This window comes from Rhinoraja longicauda, chromosome 2 (assembly GCF_053455715.1).
Source record: "Rhinoraja longicauda isolate Sanriku21f chromosome 2, sRhiLon1.1, whole genome shotgun sequence".
NCBI classification, from domain to species: Eukaryota; Metazoa; Chordata; class Chondrichthyes; order Rajiformes; family Arhynchobatidae; genus Rhinoraja; species Rhinoraja longicauda.
This window is the reverse complement of record NC_135954.1, coordinates 102,595,611-102,616,525: the sequence shown is the minus strand read 5'-3', so window position 1 is coordinate 102,616,525 and position 20,915 is coordinate 102,595,611. Positions and strand designations below refer to the sequence as shown.

General features: G+C 45.6%; 1 protein-coding gene across 4 annotated transcripts in view; it reads right to left on the bottom strand.

Annotated features, from left to right (window-relative positions):
- The window catches only part of pfkpa (phosphofructokinase, platelet a), a 115,542-nt gene that overhangs the window by 25,690 nt on the left and 68,937 nt on the right, over positions 1-20,915 (bottom strand). For 3 of the 4 annotated variants that reach the window (XM_078425205.1, XM_078425196.1, XM_078425215.1), the window contains 5 exons: positions 14,688-14,757; positions 13,647-13,793; positions 10,526-10,596; positions 8,528-8,615; positions 5,701-5,853 (listed from right to left, as the gene is read on the bottom strand). In XM_078425205.1, the coding sequence (XP_078281331.1) occupies positions 5,701-5,853; positions 8,528-8,615; positions 10,526-10,596; positions 13,647-13,793; positions 14,688-14,757 (529 nt within the window). Of the gene's footprint in view, positions 1-2,119; positions 2,273-5,700; positions 5,854-8,527; positions 8,616-10,525; positions 10,597-13,646; positions 13,794-14,687; positions 14,758-20,915 lie in introns of all 4 variants that reach the window. The other variant, XM_078425223.1, reaches the window with a different exon arrangement.

Sequence of the window (20,915 nt, the reverse complement as noted above, 5' to 3'; positions counted from 1 at the left end):
GTTGAGGAGTAATTTGGGATAAATGATAAATGATAAATGCACATCCGATGACATCCACATCCGTGAATGAATAAAAAAACATGCTGAGTATGGTGGCGCACCGGTGGAGTTACTGCCTTACAGCGCCAGAGACCCGGGTTCGATCCCGACTCCAGGTGCTATCTATACGGAGTTTGTACGCTTTTCTCGGGTTTTCCCTGTGAGATCCAGTTTCCGCCCACACTCCAAAGACGTACAGGTTTGTGGGTTAACTGGCTGGCTGTAAATTGTAAATTGACCCTAGTGTGTGTAGGATAGTGTTGGTGTGCGGGGGTCGCTGGTCGGCGCGGACTCGATGGGCCGAAGGGCCTGTTTTCCCGCGGTGTATCTCTAAACTAAAACTAAACTATTTCGAGTGACTTAAATGCAATGAAAGCCGGCTGTCTTGCCATTATCACAACTTTACTTTGAAAAGGAACAAAAGCTTCTCTGTAGGGTTGCCAACTGTATTAGCCGGGACATCCCGTATTTTGGGCTAAATCTGTTTGTCCCATACGGGACCGCCCTTGTCCCGTATTAGGCCCGTGGGCCGCTGTAGGCCCGGACAGTGTAGGCCAGGGGTCGGCAACCTACGGCATGCGGGCCTAATCCGGACCGCCGCCTGTTTTTGTACGGCCCGTGAGTTAATAATGATTTTTGCAGTTTTAAAAGGTTGAAAAAAAAAAATCAAAAGAAGAATATTATTGGAACACAGCCGTGCGTGAGGTGGGGGTGGAGCTGCCAGCGATCCGGCCACTCACGGGGGAAGCGGTCGCCCAAAGGGCTACGATACACCACTGACGTTCACCGTAACCCTCCCGTCCCCGGCCGCCTCCAACACACGGACCGGAGCCCGGGCAAATGCAGACGGGATGGGCATTGCCTCCGATCACTCAGCCCCAGAGCTGGGAGGGAATGATGTTGACGGCTCACAATAGCAAGGAATAAAATGTGCCCTCGTTTTTAATTTTACTTTCACGAGGTCAGAGCTGTGCCTTCACTTGTCTAGCTGTTCAATATTGTTTTGCAGAACACAGAATGTAGAAACAAGGGACTACCAATGCTGGTTTCCAAATAAAGACACAAAGTGCTGGAGTAACTCAGCGGGTCAGGCAGCATCTGTGGAGACCATGAATAGGTGACATTTTGGGTCAGGAACAACACATTTGCAGTGACACTATAGCTGTGCTAAAAGAATACAATATACGTCAACATTACCAGACTATTGGAGAACCAGATTAACTAATGCTCATTTAAATAGTGTATTGCGTTTGGCATCAACAAATATGAACCCCCAATATTGATAAGCTTTTAAATAGCAAAAAAATTAGGTTTCTCAATGATTTATTACATATTTAAATTGAAACAAACCATTCCCTTTTTATGTAGACTTTCCACTTTTCAATAATGAATGTTTAACATTTTTACATTGTAAAGTTTCCTTGTATTTTTACAAACTAAAAAGATTTTTAATAGAAATAAATTATGAATTAAATATGTTTTTAATCACAAATGGTGAACCTTGGTTAAGGACAAATCGTCTTATAAGTTTTACCCTTTCATTTTTTAATGAAAAATATAATAAGTTGTGTTTTAATAAAATAAGTATATTTTTTCTTTTTTATGTAATGCTTGTTCATTAATTCATGATGCGGCCCTCTGTAACAAAAAGGTTGCCCACCCCTGGTGTCGACTAACGGAGTGTGCTCGGGGAGTGGGGCCGAGTGTGTGCGCCTAACGGAGGTTGCGTAGCAACCCGCCTCTCGGCCCGGGCGGCCGCCATTGGTGGAGCGGAAGCACGCGGCCGCTGGCTGGATGAGGTCACGTGGGGCGCGGGCGGTGACGTCATCTTGTCCCGTATTTTGGAGTTAGAAAGTTGGCAACCCTACTTCTACGTCAATCATATTCCTGTAAAAAATGCACTCTGCCATACGTACAGGATTTTCACAGCAAAGCAGTTGAATAATGTGAAAGCAGCATGCAACACAGCACTACCACACTGGATTACAGAAGCTCTGCTAAGCACACATCATCATAACATTGAGTTAATTGCACCGTTAGAAGCATAGCTGTAACTGAGGCTGAAAACAATGGAACTTACCTCCACGATCATATTGATTGAAGTGTCAGCACCAATACTATATTCACTACCTGGCAGATTGTTACTTATGGTAGCAGGCACAATGCACATGGGGATGCAAAACTCCTCAAAAGAATCTCGTGCAGAATATAGTTCCAGCACTGCTTCGAACGCCTGAATTTCCAGATCAAAAATAATTTAACATTTTTGTTCGATTGTTGCACAGCATCGTGCAAGTATACCCCATCTTAACCATATTGCTTTATGTGTGAGGAGAAGTTTGGCTTCCCGTTAGTAAACACACCGAGCTTCAAACAAAAGAGCATGCAAAGCAGCTGTAACAAACTGGGAAAGCTTGCACTGAAACACACGGCCTAAAGCTGGCTGAAATCGTCTCACCTCATGGCCACTTCTGAATACAGGCACCTCGCCTTTTATGCGTGATTCCTTTATGCGCTTTTTGAACATCGCTCGTTTAATTAGCACCAGAGCCTATTTTACGCACTCGTACTTTTTAAAATAACATGCTCAAATTTGTGCCTGGCAGCGTGGTCGTGTACATGTTCAATTTACATGTTTTTGAGATACGCACAAAATGCTGGAATAACTCAGCGGGTCAGGCTGGAGAGAAGGAATGGGTGACGTTTTGGATGGAGACCCTTCTTCAGACCAAACTAGCATCTGCAGTTCCATTCTACACAGCATTTTGCGCCTACCTTCGGGGTTTAAACTAGCATCTGCAGTTCCTTCCTGCACATTTTTGAGAAACGCGCTGCTTTTCAGGAACGTACCCCCCACCTTCCCCACCTCCCCCCCTGTAAAGCATGAGGTGCCTCTATTCAGAAAAGGGCTGGCGAGGCATGTAAATGATTAGACCAAAGCACAGGCAACACTCCATCATAATCTTGAAACATACATTGAGGATGGAACATAGTGTTACAACTGAGAAATTAATAATACTTGCCTCACTACAAATTTAAAATGACATGAATAAAACATTAACAGATGCAATTTGTATGAATCTATTTCCATAATCGAATTACCACTGACAGTAGCAATGTGCATTTATGTTTAGACTTTAATAAGGTACCTGGGAGTATAATGAGACAACAAACCTAATGTTACAGTTAAACCAAATATGTGTGGTGCCATGATAAACAATGTAGTTAAAGATATAGCGTTAAATATGCATTGGAAACGAGAAGAAGGTAGACGTGATATAGAATGGAAAGTGAAGAGTTTAGGTTACTGAAAGATTCAAGGAATGTACAAGTGTTAAGCTGGATGCATTGAGCTTTGGACGATTGTGAGATGGTCACAGAGAAGGCAAAGGGGAGACTATGAGGGTTTGAAGACACGGAAGAGAAGCTTCAATCTGAAGACTTGGTGGGGATTAGAACCCTAGAGGTGATGGACGAAGAGGACACCTGTAATTAAAAAGTGAATCACATAATTGGATTTAGGAGGGAAAGATAGATCAGCCATGATTGAATGGCTGAGTAGACTTGATGGGCCGAATGGCCTAATTCTGCTCCTATCACTTCTGAACTGATGAATAATGCTACATTCCTCAGCAGCGTGTGAGTGAAAGCTGATTGGAGTTGGAGACAATGTTCGTGATTTCTTCTGTGTCAAATCACACCAGAACATGGGCGGCACGGTAGCGCAGCGGTAGAGTTGCTGCTTTACAGCGAATGCAGCGCCGGAGACACAGGTTCGATCCTGACTACGGGTGCTGCACTGTAAGGAGTTTGTACGTTCTCCCCGTGACCTGCGTGGGTTTTCTCCGAGATCTTCGGTTTCCTCCCACACTCCAAAGACGTACAGGTATGTAGGTTAATTGGCTGGGTAAATGTAAAAATTGTCCCTAGTGGGTGTAGGATAGTGTTAATGTACGGGGATCACTGGGCGGCACGGACCTGGAGGGCCGAAAAGGCCTGTTTCCGGCTGTAGATATATGATATGATATGATATGATATGATATGTGAAACTTGACTGGGTATTTCCAGTCGTGAGTTGCTCTTGCAAACCTCATATCATTTCTGCAGTGGGGATGCAGGTGATGTTATTCATGCAACGTTTTCTGCAACATTGCGACCAAGTCAGTTCCAAGCCAAATCACTGACTTGTGCAACAATATGCAAGTACAGGACGGTCAAAGTGGGAAAACTCAGCCTCAATTCCTTGTTATATTACTTGAACATGAATAAAGGACAAAGAAAACTAGTTATGTTTCAATTCAACTCTTTTTTTTCCATCTCTCAATGAAAACAGCCAGAAACAAGATTTTTAAAAAAAATGAACAAAATTAACAGTGACTGATAATAGGGGAACAAATGGAATTGTAAAAAAAAGTTACTCATGTGAGTCTAAAATGAGTGCTGGAGCAACTCAGTGGGTCAGGCAGCATCCTTGGAGAAAAAGGATGGGTGACGTTTCGGGTCGAAAGTTTGTAGAAATATTCAATCTGAAGCAGGGTCACGACCTGAAAGGTCATCTATCCATGCTCTCCAGAGATACTGCCTGACCCGCTGAGTTACTCCAGCACTTTGTGTCCTTTTGTGTAAACCAGCATCTGCAGTTCCTTGCTTCTACTAAAATGGGTGATGATTTTCAAAGCCATTTAATTTGACATGCAATGGAGAATTTTTAGACCAAGGAACAAAACTTGCTGTTTCAATATACTCCCAAAAGGCAGATTTTTTTTTCCCCTTTTTCTTTCTGTTGAAGGATAATTAATTTCACTGCATTGACACTTGAGTTTCTCAAAAATGATGGGATGTTGCCTTTTTAGTACATGAATTAAGGGTGGTTAATATGCAGCAAAATTAAAACGATTTATGTGGAATCAAAAACAGGCAAAGCATTGATTGATATAAACTGACATTGCAAGATTTTTATGCTGTCCTGCATAGTTCTTTTTTATCTTTTTAATGCAACGTCATCCACCAGCACTAACATGGATCATACTGCAAGAAACATCTCCCCCACCCCCAGAGAGAACAATAATCGCACAGTTGCTTCAAGAGAAGACACAAACAGAAGGGCCTGAAATTTCTTAATAACTTAAATGACCCACTACATTATCCAACCTGTTTCCACAGAAAAGACGAATGCAATGAGATATAATTTGGGAACAAACATTACAATGGAGAATCCGAGAGGGCTACCTTACTGTTTAAATAATTAATTTAAAATAATTCTCAGCAACAAACTCATGTGTAACAAAATCTACTGACAGAGCACTGTTATAGATGATAAAACATTGACAAAGTCAACTCGGTTGGATTAACCTTTTGCCCAGAATTATTTCGAATGTGCAGAGCCTAAAGAGGGCACCGACCGGTAGGTTAAAGGCTTTATTGACTAAAAACATTGAAAAATCTCACTCATCAACAAAAAGCAAATGTGTTGAATTAACCTAGGATAGAAACCCCTGTGATGCACAGGCCGCTCAGCATAAAATAAACACGATGGTGAGGGAGGCCAGTTACTAGCAGTGTCAGTCCGGCTGGTGCTGGCAGATAACGGATGCAGCGGAAATGGCTCTCCGGAGACCAATTGTGTTAGAAATGCGCTCGCACTTTCCCAGGCAGACTTACGTCGGTGATAGCATTCAGGGCAGTGTCTGCACCAATGCTGAAGTCTGAGCCAGGCACATTGTTGGAGACGGTGGCAGGTACCATTACCATGGGTATACAGAACTCGTCATATTTGGCTCGCCCGGCCAACAGTTCCAAAAGTCCCAGGTAGGCCTGGAGGACACATTCGGATTAGCTCGGGTGCACAGGTGGGGGGATCAGAACAAAGGCAAGGACCAAAGGGAAAGCCACCTGGAGCATCCCAGTGTCACACTGCGCTCCAATCATCATCGTTGGAAACGCTACACTCCTGTCACTGCCAGGGCATGTCCAGTCATCAATTAAACATCGTTATCATGTACTTGATTCTTAATTACAATATAAGATACAATCTTACGACAGATCCAAGCAATTTAATCCAATATGTTAAGCTAGTCATAGTCAGAGAGTCATACAGCACGAAAACAGGTCCTTCAACCCAACTTGCCCATACCAACCAAGATGCCCCATCTACACTTGTCCCACCTGCCCATGTTAAACCCATATCTCTCTAAATCTTTTCTATCCATGTACCTGTCCAAATGTCTCACAGATGCCGTTATAGTATTGGCCTCAACTACCTCCTCTGACAGCTCATACCATATACTCATCACCTGTGTTACCCCTCAGGTTCCTAATAGATCTTGCCTCTCTCACCTTAAACTCAAAACCTCTGGTTCTTGATTCCCCTACCTCGGATTAAAGACTCCTGTTCATTCACCTTATCTATGTCCCTCATGATTTTATACACCTGTCTCAGATCACCCCTCAGGATCCTGCCCTCTAGGGAATAATCACCTATGTGAGAAAATGAATCAAATGCTGTTATAGCACCTGCTTCAACTCCCTCCTCTGGCAGCTCGTTCCATATACCTATAATTCTTTGTGTGAAAAGGTTGTCCCTCAGGTCACTATTAAATCTTTCCCCTCTCACCTTAAACCTGTGTCCTCTGGTTCTTGTTTCCCCTACTCTGGGTAAAATACTCTGTGCATTGACCCTATCTACTCTGAGATTGAGTGTGCAAACTTTACACAAGCTTCTTATCATCTCATCCATCAACAGTTACGGTTGCCATTCATTCATCTTTGTTGCCTAGTCCTGTTTAACAGGCAATTACATAATTTCAGTTTCAGATTCATTTTGTTGTCATATACATCAGCGTGTAATGAAATTCCTTCTTAACAAGAAGCTCACAAAGTAGTATACATACTGTAATAAAAACAATGAGTGCAGAACAGCGGAATGATGCTAGATCGCAGTACAATCTGAAATAGTGCAAAATATATTAAAGTTCGGGCCCACCACCGATTTTCCGGACAAAATTACGAGATCGCACATGAAATCCCTCCCCTCGGAAGTCCCCCCGAAAATGTAGGGTGCCCAAGCTCGACCTCAACGGGACTTCCGTGGCCGATCGGCGGGTCAAATTTGCCCCCTGCGGCCAGGGCTCAGGAACTCCGGCAGATCCATTGCCATAGCCGGCTTCCGAGGCCGACTTTGCGGGCCGGGATCTCGGCTGCACGGCGGCCTAGGTACCGGTCGACTCCTCTCGGAGGCCGTGACCTATGTTTGGTCCGGCAAACCGGGTAACCCACCAGGGCCCTTGAACCAAGGGTGCCGGAAAATCGGTGGTGGACCTGTACAATATTGGAATCATCGAATGAGGTAGAGTTAAGAATGAGAATACATGGCAGCACTGCTGGGAAGAGGATGTGAAAGAGGTGACTGGCTCATCAATTTGACAACAGTAGGGAAAAGGCTATCCTTAAATAACTAGCTGTAGTATATAAAGAAATTGATAGACTAATTCTAAACCACTTAAGGGATTGGACAGGCCAGATGCAGGAAAAATGTTCCCAATGTTGGGGGAGTCCAGAACCAGGAGCCACAGTTTAAGAATAAGGGGTAGGCCATTTAGGACTGTGATGGGCCGCTCAACAACTTTTACTCAGTGTTACAATAACTCCGGACATGGCCAACTTCAGTGCTACAGCTTTCAAATTAGTTCAGACCTAAATCAGACATTGTGTTTACATTTGGGTCCTATCTGTGTGTTGGTTTAGGAGCTTCCTGAGGGGTTTGCTCATCGACATTGATCATTCAAAGAAATTAATCTCAATAAAGTGAACACTGGGGAATGCGAAGGAGGTGGGAAATTAAAAGGTCGGCAAAAGGAATTGCAGGGAAGGTGAATGGTGAGCTTCCAATAAATAGTTTCTGTTAGTAAAACTGGGCTAGGTATAACAGCACCCATTTTTTGTAATCATCAAAATGATACATAATGATTGATACTAATTCAACAATTTAAAGCTGAAGTATTAAATGGCTGTTGCTGTTTTCAGAAAGATTATTTTCTCACGAAAGGATTCTCCTTTGTTTTGTGAATATTAAAGTTTGTTTAAAAAGAAGAATCTTTTTTAACCTCTAATGGACATGTTAAAGACTAGAGGGCGTAACTTGGAGGCGAGAGGCCCAATGTTTAAAGGAGATGTGCGGGGCAAGTTTCTTTACACAGAGAGTGGTTGTGTTGCCTGTAACCCACTGCCAGGCGTGGTGGTGGAGGCAGATATAATAGTGGCATTAAGAGGCTTTTGGATATGTGCAGGAATAGGTGAGGAATGGAAGGGGTGTGGATCATGTACAATCAGCATAGGTTGGGTAATCTTGGCGGCATCATGTTCGGCAAGGACATGGTGAGCAGAAGGGTCCGTTCCTGTTCTGGACTGCTCTGCTCTTCATATTTATATATATATTTTTATCATTACACGTGTTCTTTAGGGAATTTCTGAAGAGAAGAGCATCACGTACCTCAAATCCGCCAATCAGCAAAAGAGCACTGATGTTGTGTAAGCGTATCTGTTCAGCGATAGCCTTGAGGTTGTTAACAGGAAGGGTGCTGTCAGGACAGGCAAAAAGACGCGTGAGAGATGCGTGCGGACTGATGGACAGTCAGCTGCAACAACAAACACTGGAGACGCAATTCTCCAAGGAGAGATGTCTCATTTGCAGAACCTTTGCAGGCTGGAAAAACTGACTTTGGATGTGCTGCCAGGTACGTAGAGAACGTGGTTCGGCAATTTAAAACAGATCCACAATAAATCCAATGGTGGCTGAGCAGCCAAGTTCCTGCCAGTCCGAACACTACTACTCCTGCCCCACCCACCTTCTCACCCACCCACACCACCCTCCGCCATCAGGAATGGTGAGGAGGAATTTCCTTAGCCAGAGGGGGGTGAATCTGTGGAATACATTGCCGTAGACGGCGGTGGAGGACAAGCCATTGGGTATTTTCAAAGCAGAGGTTCTTGACTAGTAAGGGCATCAAAGGGCTTACGGAGAGAAGGCAGGAAAGTGGCATTAGGAGGCTAAGATCAGCCACGATCGAATGGCGAAGCAGACTCGATGGGCCGAATAGCCCAATTCTGCTCCAATGTCTTCTGGTCTTATGGTCCTGAACTCTGTTCAGGTGTGGCTCTCATTGGAATCCATCTGATGGGGAACAACTGTGTTCTCTGCTGCAACTCAGTGGCTATGGGACGTGTGAGAAGTTAGTCGGTAGGTAGATAGATCAAAATACATTAGGCTTGAGCCCAAAGACGGGCCAAGTGCAGCTCCAGGTAACCTAATATCCACAAAAACAGGTACTCGTAAATAAGGTGGAACTGATGAAAGGGCATTGATCTAAAATGCAGTCTAGAAATTGGATTTTATTGCACAAGATTTTTCAGGGTTTTATGAAACAATGATTTACCTTAGGGCAAATTGGGACTCCATGACACAGGTGATGGTGTTAATCCTCATGTGGAATTTGGAACAGGTTGCTTTGGGGAGCTTGTTGTAGGGCCCACTCAAGGGAAAGTGCCCTTTATCCTGATGCACCAAATTAGAGGGCTCGCAGGCCAGAACAACACTCAGTCCGAGGTCCCTCCCTCACCTCACCGATCCCCACCTCCACTCACCTCCGAATGTGTCTTCTTCACCCTTTGCTTCCATCCCCAATGTAAAGTTGCTCCCTTGGCCCACGCCATCAGCCCTGCTCCCTCACTGCTTGAAGTGCCATCCCTGCTTCCATTCCTCCCCCCTGACTGTAAGCCTGACCTTTCCCGTCCTGATGTGTTTAGAGATACAGCCTGGCAACAGGCTCTTCGCCCCACCGACTCCACGACTCCACACTGACCAACAATCACCCGCACACTAGTTCCATTTTGTCCCAGTTCCGCATCTTACGCACTGGGGGCAATTTACAGAGGCCGATTAACCGGAAAACCTGCAGGCCTTTGGAATGTGGGGGGAATCCGGAGCACCCGGAAAAAACCCAAGCGGTCATAGGGAGAACTCTGCACAGATGGCACCCGTAGTCAGGATGGAACCCGGGTCTCTGGCGCTGAGGCAGCAAATCTACCGCTGAGCCACCGTGCCACCCAGACTCAATTTGCTTCTGACTCTGAGCCATGAGATTTATCCCACCTGACACCAACCCCCCCCCCCCCCCACCCCACCCCCCCACCCCACCCCTCACTGACAATCCCATGCACTGGTTGGAATATTTTGATGTACAATTTGTTGCACGCAAGGCTTTGGGGTTTGGGTTCGTGAGCTTTGATATTATGGAACAGAGATCAAAGCATCATTGAATGTTCATTTTCTTTTGTGCTCGCTGCATAGATTGGTCCTTTCCAGTAATGTCACGGTCCATTTGAAAGCATTCTGTGATCATAGCTACTCTAATTCTCAAAAGATGACAAATGTACATTTCTATTCACTCTGGATGAAGGACATATACCCTGGTTCAGCCCCTGTACTTACCGTTTGGTACCCAAAAGGGAGCCACCTTGCCCCGTCCATCCCCCAACATCGCCCCATTTAATTTCTTTGATCTGAGGGAGGGAGGAAAGGAAGAGTTATATTAATACAGAGACAGAAGCGAATATATAGATGCTGGAATCTTGAGCAAAATAAAAACATAAAGTAATGGAGTATGTCTGGAGTGCATCAGGTAGCATCTGTGGAAGGAATTGAGAAAACTTCTTCAAAGGAGGGGAGGGAGAAGGAGAACTTCCTCAAAATGTCCCAATCTGAAACGTTGTCTGTCCACATCTTCCACAGATGCCCGCAGAGTTCCTCCAGTACTTTAAAAAAAAAAATATAGTAATAGATTCTGAGTGTGTTTCAAAACCATTGGACGTTGACAGCTAATTTTGCAGTTCCAGATTTTCATTGTTACATCTTCAAAGTGCTAAGTAATGTGACGTAGCTGTAGTTCAGGCCACTGCGTTCATCTCAGTCTCTGCTGCTCAGAAAACCAGTCATCCTTTGTATGGACGTGGCCACGTGATGAAGAGGTTATGTGTAGGGAGGAACTACAGATGCTGGTTTACACCGAAGATAGACACAAAATGCAGGAGTAACTCAGCGGGTCAGGCAGCATCTCTGGAGAAAAGGAATAGGTGACGTTTCGGGTCGAGACCCTTCTTCGGGCGGCTCTCGACCCGAAGCGTCACCTATTCCTTCTCTCCAGAGTTTCTGCCTGACCCGCTGAGTTACTCCTGCGTTTGTGTCTATCTTTGATGAAGAGGTTACTTGGCCTCTCCTTCATATTTAGCTGGGCTGTCTATGGGGACTCGTCTGCCTGGAAATTTTAAACATGTAACATTGAAAATCAAGTTTTCCAAGAGATTATCACAATAATGACCGTTTCCGGTTTGGTATATCTCACTTGAAAAACTTGGAGTATTTTGCTGTTGTGAATCCATCCGTGTAACCTGACATGAGGCCCACAACACTCACCATAACTAATTGCCCAGAACACACCACCGCTGCTTTGACCGACCCTTCCCTACGCTAAATTCAGGTGCCTGTTCCGTCAGGTGCCTTCTAACCTCCGAGTAATGTCAGTTGAATTTCCCAAGTGCTGCCTATGGGAAAACGTCACTGCCTGTGCAAATAGGCTCAAAATGCTGGAGTAACTCAGCGGGTCAGGCATTATCCCTGGAAAAAAGGAATAGGTGACGTTTCGGGTCGAGACCCTTTCCAGGCTGAGAGTCGGGGGGCAGGGAGACTAGAGGTGCAAAATGGTATAGAACAAAGCAGAGCCAGCCGATGACCAAGGGAAGGAGGAGCCCACAATGGTCCATTGCTGGCTGCGGAAGAAGTGACAATTAAGGGGTATATGGATGCAAGCAATGAAATTAGCGGGGCGACTAGAGTGGGGGGGGGGGGGGGGGTGGGTGGGGGGAAGAGAGAGTGGGAATCCCGTTGGGTTGTAAAAGGACTATGAGGTGTTGTTCCTCCAATTTGTGTGTGGCCTTACTCTGACAGTGGAGGAATCCCTGGACAGAAAGGTCAGTATGAGAATGGGAAGGGGAGTTAAAATGTGATCTGGGAGATTGCATAGGCCAAGCGTACGTGTTCGAGACATTTTTGGATGCCATTTTGGTCAGAGTCTTCTGTGCCTTCCCTTGGAGGTCTGCAAGATGTGCAGGTCACCTGCGTACATTCTTGCCCACAAACCATCTGCAAAATGGGTGGCACAGTGGCTCAGCGGTAGAGTTGCTGTCTTACGGCGCCAGAGACCAGGGTTCGATTTTAACTACAGGTGCTGCCTGTATGGAGTTTGTACGTTCTCCCCTTGACCTGCGTGGGTTTTCTCCGAGTGCTTCGGTTTCCTCCCACACTCAAAGGCTCACAGGTTTGTAGGCTAATTGGCCTGGTGTAATTGTAACTTGTTTCTAGTGTGCGTAGGTTAGCGTTAGTGTGTGGTGATCTACATTTCCCTCCTAACCCCATTCTCCCGATAACCCTTGACATTCGTACTAATCAAGAATCCATCTATCCCTGCCTTAAAAATATCCATTGACTTGGCCTCCACAGCCTTCTGTGGCAAAGAATTCCACAGATTCCCCACCCTTTGACTGGAGAAATTTCTCCTCAGCTTGTTTCTAAAGGAACGTCCTTTAATTCTGAGGCTGTGACCTCTAGTCCTAGACTCTCCCACACTTGGAAACATCCTCTTCACATTCGCTCTATCCAGGCCTTTCGCTATTTGGTAAGTTTCTGTTTAATCATCTTTTCATCAGGCCACGGATAATGTCGGCAACTAGAGGGCACGGATTTAAAATGAAAGGGGAAACGTTTTAACGTGACCTGAGGGGTATGTTTTCCACACAGAGGGTGGTGGTGATCTGGAACATGTTGCTTGAGGAAATGGTAGAATTGCGATCAGTCTGAAGAAGGGTCCCGACCTAAAACGCCACCTCTCCATGTTTCGCTGAACACCTTCGCTCAGTCCACCTGGACCTACCTGATCTCCCAGTTACCAAACACTTTAATTCTCCTTCCCATTCCCACACACACCTTCCTGTCCTATGCCTCCTCCATTGTCAGAATGAGGCTAAATGCAAATTGGAGGAATAGCATCTCATATTTCACTTGGGCAGCTTACAGCCCAGTGGTAAGAATTTGTTTTCTCCAACTTCAAGTGGAAAACTTCCTGCATTCCCTCTAGTTCCATCCCTCCCCCACCCACCCAAGTCGCACCAAATTCTCATTTTACTGAGCAAACAGCTTACAAACAGCCTGTTTCCTTTATCATCGTTACTTTTTTGCATATCTTTCATTCATTGTTCTTTATCTCTCTACATCATTGCCTATATAATTTATATCTCTCGTTTCCCTATCCCGTGACTTTCAGTCTGAAGAAGGGTCACCCATTCCTTCTCCCCAGCGATGCCGTCTGTCCCGCTGAGTTACTCCAGCATTCTGTGCCTACCTTCGGTTCCAACCAGCAGTTCCTTCCTTCACCTGCCCATGCTCTCCAGGGATGCGAGCCTGCCCCGCTGAGTTACTCCAGCATTTTGCGTCCGCCCCATAGATTGGTAGTGCCTCGGATTCATTGTACAAAGTGCACACAAACAAGTGGGAAGCGCACCTGCCCCTTCATGAAGCCATCAAACCCATCGGTGACTGCAAACATTTTGTGACCTTCAGAGATGCCAAGTCTCACTGCAGATCGAACGGCCGCATTCATGCCGGCTGCTGGAGCACCCACATTCAGGACGGCCACATTGAATTGGGTCTGCACATGAAGGGAAGGAAGAAGAGAGGGCATTGTCAACACTGTTCGCAATGCAACAAGATGAAAAAAGACGGCATATAGAATTTGACTTGGTGGTTTACGTGTAAGCAGTCTACTTGAAGTCAGATCTCATTTTTACTTCTCGGAATTGAATTGAATTGAATTGAATACTTTGTTGTCAAATGTGACAAGTCACAGCAAAATTCTTCGCTTGCATACCTTGCCAAGGTATGCAAATAGTCGCCCATAAAGGGCGCTTACAAAATCACAAATTTACCCCATCCCATCAGAGCCGTCTTAACGCATGGGCCTGATGGGCACTTGCCCGGGGGCCCCATGCTGATCTGTGTATGTTAAGTGACTTGCAATAAATAAATACTACTTTAAAAATGTAGGTTCAATAAGTGCCTTTTTCACAGCATTTTCAGTGCTTCTCACAGCGATCTGTAAGTGCTTTTTGCAACAATGTAGCACCCTAAGTCCATCGCTAAGTGCTTTTCGGTAAGTGCTTTTCGCCGGCACGACAGGGGGGGGGGGGGGGGGCTGGTAGGGAAAGAGAGGTGGGGGAGAGTAACGGTGGGGGCCCCAGTACACTGCTTTGCCCGGGGGCCCATGATGCTGTAAAAATGGCCCTGCGTCCCATGCCAGGTCCCCCTTTGTTCTTCCCCCCCCCCCTCGCCCTCCCTCACGATGGTCCCCCGTCGCCGGGTACCCATTTTTCTTCCCCCTCCTTCACGACGGTCCCCCCATCCCGGATCCTCCATTGTCCATCATCCTCCATGGTCCTCCATTCTACCATTATCACCAGGTCAAAAAAAAGAGGAAGAGAAACAAAAATCTTTGAAAATAAGTGACTTCCGTGTCATTCTGAAGGTCAATGCAATGTGGACTTACAGCAGGAGGATTTTCTGAGATATTCTGATGTGACAATGCCTTGTAAATATTTAAGTTGTTTTCAAAACTCCTGCAGGCAGAACCAAGAAAGCAAAATAAGGAAAAACTGCATTGCTATTTTGAATGTGTAGGAACGAACTGCACATGCTGGTTTAAACCGAAGATAAGATAGACACAAAAAGCTGGAGTAAATCAGCAGGTCAGGCAGCATCTCTGGAGAAAATGAATAGGTGACGTTTCAGGTCGAGACCCTTTTTCAGACCCGAAGCGTCACCTATTTCTTTTCTCCAGAGATGCTGTCTGACCCGCCGAGTTACTCCAGTTTTTTGTGTCTATCTTTGCTATTTTGAATCTCAGATTTGAAAGACCGGAAACTAATTTAGCAGTAAATTACTGGAGGACACACAATTTGAAAAGGTAATTCAAGTTTCACTGTACCTTAATTGGTACATGTGACAATAAACTGACCTTGAAACCTTGAATTAATGTAATTAATATAAGATAAGACAACTACAGAGGTGTTGAGGAGCATTCACACAAGTCATTAATGGGGGTTTGGAGCTCACCAACTTAAGTAGAAACTTTCATCACACCTAAAGTATACATGGATATACACTCTGAGAGCTACATGCTACAAGGACCAGGTCAAAGAGTGGCAGATGCAATTAGTCTGAATAATCATCAGTCAATTTGAGGAAGGACATTCTTGCTATTGAGGGAGTGCAATGTAGGTTCACTAGATTAATTCCCGGAATGGCGGGACTGTTGTATGTTGAAGTACTGGAGCGACTGGGCTTGTATACACTGGAATTTAGAAGGATGAGAGAGGATCTTATTGAAACATATAAGATTATTAAGGGATTGGACACGCTAGAGGCAGGAAACATGTTCCCGATGTTGGGGGAGTCCAGAACCAGGGGCCACAGTTTAAGAATAAGAGGTGGCCCATTTAGAACGGAGATGAGGAAAAGCTTTTTCACTCAGAGAGTTGTAAATCTGTGGAATTCTCTGCCGCAGAAGGCAGTGGAGGCCAATTCTCTGGATGCTTTCAAGAGAGAGTTAGATAGAGTTCTAAATGATAGCGGAGTCAGGGTGGTATCGGGAGAGGGCAGGGACGGGGTACTGATTGTGAATGATCAGCCATGATCACAATGAATGGCGGTGCTGGCTCGAAGGGCCGAATGGCCTACTGCACCTATTGTATATTGTCCATTGTTTAATTCAGAAGTTATGTGCCAAAGAATTTGGACTTTAAAAATTTATGATTCCAACGCAGATTTTAAGACTAATCAGATTTAAGAATAGGTTTAGTTTAGTTTGGAGATACTGTGTGGAAACAGGCCATTTGGCCCACTGAGTTCTGCACCAACCAGCGATCCCCGCACATTAACGCTATCCTGCACACGCTAGGGGCAATTTTACATTTATATCAAGCCAATTAGCCTGCAAACCCGTATGTCTTTGGAGTGTGGGAGGAAACTAAAGATCCCGGAGAAAACCCACACAGGTCATGGAGAGAACGTACAAACTCCGTACAGTGTAGTCAGGATCGAACCCGGGTCTCTGAGGTTATCAAGGAAAACAGCGGGATATGAATCAGTTAGAAATATAGGCGGAGAAATGGCAGATGGGGTTTAATCTGGATTAGGGTGAGGTGAAGCACGTTGGAAGATCAAATAGGAGATACCAGGAATATTAATATACAGAGGTATCTTGGGGTTCGTCCTCTGGCCACTGAAAATGTGTGGTAAAGAAGAAGCATGCTATACGACTTTACCACCAGGGGGCGCCGCACGATGGCTACCTCACCAACAATCTGTCTCGTCTTTTTCCTTCTTTGTGTTTTTAGTTTGGTGTAAAATGTATGTTTTAGTTTATCTTTAGTTTTGTATTATGTGTGGGGATGGTGGGGGAATCTTTTTTTATCTCTATCCTCAACGGAGATGCGACTTTTTCCGTGTCGTATCTCCATCTGCACTGCGGTCTAACATCGTGGAGCTGGCGGCCTCTTGCTGCGACCTCGGAGCTCCAACTGTGGGAGCCTGCGGACTTTAACAATGTGAGCTGGCGGTCCCTATCCCAGGGATCGACCTCCGAGCTCCAACCGCGGGGGCCTGCGGACTTTAACAACGTGGAGCTCACGGTCCCAGGTTAGAGACCGACTTCAGGAGCTCCAAGCCGTGGGTGCTTCGACCGCCCCAATGCATGGGCTTCGATCGCCCCGACACAGGAGCTTCGATCGCCGGCTGCGGGAGCTTCGATCACCCTGACTGCGGATGGTTCGATTCCCCCCGACTGCAGGAGAAAAGAAGATAAGACTTTATGGCCTTCCATCACAGTGGGGAATGTGGAGGAGCCGCTGTGGTGGATGTTTAATTTTTATGTCTTGTTGCTTTTTTGTTATTACTGCATGGCAAACCATGCGAGGAAAGAGATAAAAAGAGTTTCCCCCACCACCCCCACATAATACAAAACTAAAGATAAACTGAAACATACATTTTACACCAAACTAAAATTCCTCGTATGTTGCAAAACATACTTGGCTAACAAATTACGATTATGATCATGATCAGTTCCGCTATTGAGTACAAGAGGCAGGAAGTCGTGTTGAAGCCACATAATACTTTGGTTCGGTCACATTTAGGGTGTTGCGTGCAGTTCTGGTTGCTGCTTTACAGGAAGGATGTGGAAGCTTTGGTGAGGGTGCAGAAGAAGTTCAGCAGGATGTTGAGCAAAAAGCAAACTGCTCAGCGGGTCAGCGGCATCTGTGGAGGGCAAAGGACAGACGATGTTTGGTGCCTGGACTCTCCTGTAGACAAGGGACTTGACCTAATACACCTGGCCGTGTCATCCATTCCTTCTCTCCTGAGATGCTGCCTGACCTGCTGAGTTACTCCAGCATTTTGTGAATAATTGTCCTTCCACAGATGCGGTCTGACTTGCTGAGATCCTCCAGCAACTTATTTTCTGCTGAAGATTCCAGCATCTGCAGTCTCTTGTGTCATCAGAATGTTGCCTAGATTAGAAGGTATTCACTATAGAAAGTAGTTGGACGAATTTGTTTTGTTTTTCGGAGGCTGAGGAGCAAGCTGATAATAGTGCATGTAATTATGAGACGCACCGATAGGGAAGATAGAGTTTTGATTCCAGGCTGTAAATGCCAAATACTAGAGGGCATAGCTCGAAGACGAAAGGGAAAAGTTTAAAGATGTTTTGTCCAAGACAATATATTTGCAGAGCGGCGGATACCTAGAAAGATCTAAGAGGGGAGGTGGTGGAAGCAAATACAATGGCAATGTTTAAGAGGCATTTAAACAGGCACGTGACAGGAAGGGATGTAAGGATACAAACCATGTGCAAGCAGATGGGATTCATTTAAATTGGCATCATGGTGGGCGTGGACATTGTGGGCTAAAGGTCAATAGACAATAGATAATGGACAATAGGTACAGGAGGAGGCCATTCGGCCCTTCGAGCCAGCACCGCCATTCAATGTGATCATGGCTGATCATTCTCAATCAGTACCCCGTTCCTGCCTTCTCCCCATACCCCCTGACTCCGCTATCCTTAAGAGCTCTATCTAGCTCTCTCTTGAATGCATTCAGAGAATTGGCCTCCAATGCCTTCTGAGGCAGAGAATTCCACAGATTCACAACCCTCTGACTGAAAAAGTTTTTCCTCATCTCAGTTCTAAATGGCCTACCCCTTATTCTTAAACTGTGGCCCCTTGTCCTGGACTCCCCCAACATTGGGAACATGTTTCCTGCCTCTAACATGTCCAACCCCTTAATAATCTTATACGTTTCGATAAGATTCCCTCTCATCCTTCTAAATTCCAGTGTATACAAGCCCAGTCGCTCCAGTCTTTCAACATACGACAGTCCCGCCATTCCGGGAATTAACCTAGTAAACCTACGCTGCACGCCCTCAATAGCAAGAATATCCTTCCTCAAATTTGGAGACCAAAACTGCTCACAGTACTCCAGGTGCGGTCTCACTAGGGTCCTGTCCTTGTGGGTCCTGTCTATGTTCTGAGTTCACTGTCAAGTCCAGAGGCATGCAATGTCTCTAGTCAGAAGATAAAAACCCCAATGTAGTGTCTTCAACCCTACATTGCTTTTCAAGGTAAGAGCAGAGAGATCTCTGTGGAGGGGGGAATGGAGACGTAAAGCCACTGGCCATCGGAAGCTCAGGATTAACCCTGTGGCTTAGTGAGAGGTGCTCTATAAATCTGGTCACCACCCTGAGTCAGTAGAGGAGAACGATACAAGAGCAGCTGCCCGAGTATCTCCCGCATCTTCTGTTTCGATCCTAGATTTTTTTGCCTCCGCCATACATTGGGAAAGGTTTAAAAAGACACAAAAAAGGTAGCCAAGCACACAAATCCGAGGCAGGCTGGAGGCCAGATACTGACATATCTGTCCACCGACCAGTGATCCCCGCACATTGCAGTGTCCGCCTGCGTCATTAATAATGGAGAGGATGCTTGCACTAGCGGGAGAGTTTAGGACCAGAGGTCATAGCCTGGGAATAGACAATAGACAATAGGTGCAGGAGTAGGCTATTCGGCCCTTCGAGCGAGCACCACCATAAAAGGATGTTCCTTCAGACAGGAGATGAGGAGGAATGTCTTTAGTCTGAGGGTGGTGAATCTGTGCAATTCTTTGCCACAGAAGGCCGTGGAGGCCGTCAATGGGTATTTTTAAGGCAGAGATAGATAGATTCTTGATTAGTACGGGTGTCAGGGGTTGTGGGAAGAAGGCAGGAGAATGGGGTTAAGAGGGAAAGAGAGATCAGCCATGATTGAATGGCAGAGTAGACAATGGGCCGAATCGCCTATTTCTGCATCCAATCACTTATGAACTAATGAACATGAATTTATTAATGGACTCAATATGGAGCAATGACACGGCGAGGAGGGCAACCTGATGTGCTTTATGTCTTGGCCCTCAGCTCTACACCAGAATGCACAGGTTATGTAACCGTAATGCAAGGCAATCGAATGGGATCTCTTACCTGTGGGGAAAGGTAACCTCAAGGTGCTTCTTCATAATTTTGTAATACTTTGTCATGTTTAATGTGTTTACACAAAATGTATTTGCTTTAAATGTATTTGGTTGAAATGCATTTTAATAGTTTTGCAAACGGCTTTAACTATCGGTGCGATTTTTTAAATAGTTTGAAAAACCATGTTAGGCCGACTGTGAGCATTTAAGGAATGTGCCTTACAATGTCAGGGGCCCTGGACTGATCAGCTGAGACAATGGGCCATTTTCTGGACAATCTGCCCCAGACTGGAGGAGGAAGGAAATGTCCCGCGGGGTGGAAGCAGCAACACAAACCATTGTCCAGTGTCTCTGTCAGTGACACGGCAAGCAACCTTGTGATCTATATCATTCAAACAGCCACCAAAAGTGATGGAAGAAACAGAGAGCAGAAATCACTGAGAACGCAGCTCAGTCCTACAACCAGGAATGCTTTTTAAAAAATCTACTTAATGTGTTCCTCTCTACGTAGGTTTAACAATAGACAATAGACAATAGACAATAGGTGCAGGAGTAGGCCATTCAGCCCTTCGAGCCAGCACCGCCATTCAATGCGATCATGGCTGATCACTCTCAATCAGTACCCCGTTCCTGCCTTCTCCCCATACCCCCTTTTAACTGGTAATTAGTTTTTGTCGTACTACACAGAAACAAAGCAAGGGGCGCAGGGGTGGAGTTGCTTCCTTTCAGCTCTTGCAGCGCCGGAGACCCGAGCTCCATCCTGACTCTGGTTGCTGTCTGCGTGGAGTTTGTACGTTCTCCCCATGGCCACGTGGGTTTTCTCCGAGATCTTCAGTTTCCTCCCACATCTCCAAAGACTTACAGGTTTGCAGGCTAATTGGCTTGGTATAAATGTAAATTGTCCCCAGTGTGTGTAGGGTAGTGTTAATGTGCAGGGATCGCTGGTCGGTGCGGACTCGGTGGGCCGAAGGGCCTCTTTCCGCGCTGTATCTCTAAACTAAACTAAGTCCACGCCGATCCTCACCCACCCATTTTCACTAATCCTACATTCGTTATTTTATTTTTAGCTTTAGAGATGCAGTGCGGAAACAGGACCTTTGGCTCACCTAGTCCGCACCGACCAGCAATTCCCCCACACTTACACTATCCTACACATTGTAATTTTACATTTATACATGTATACCAAGCCAATTAACCTCCAAACCTGCACGTATTTGGAGTG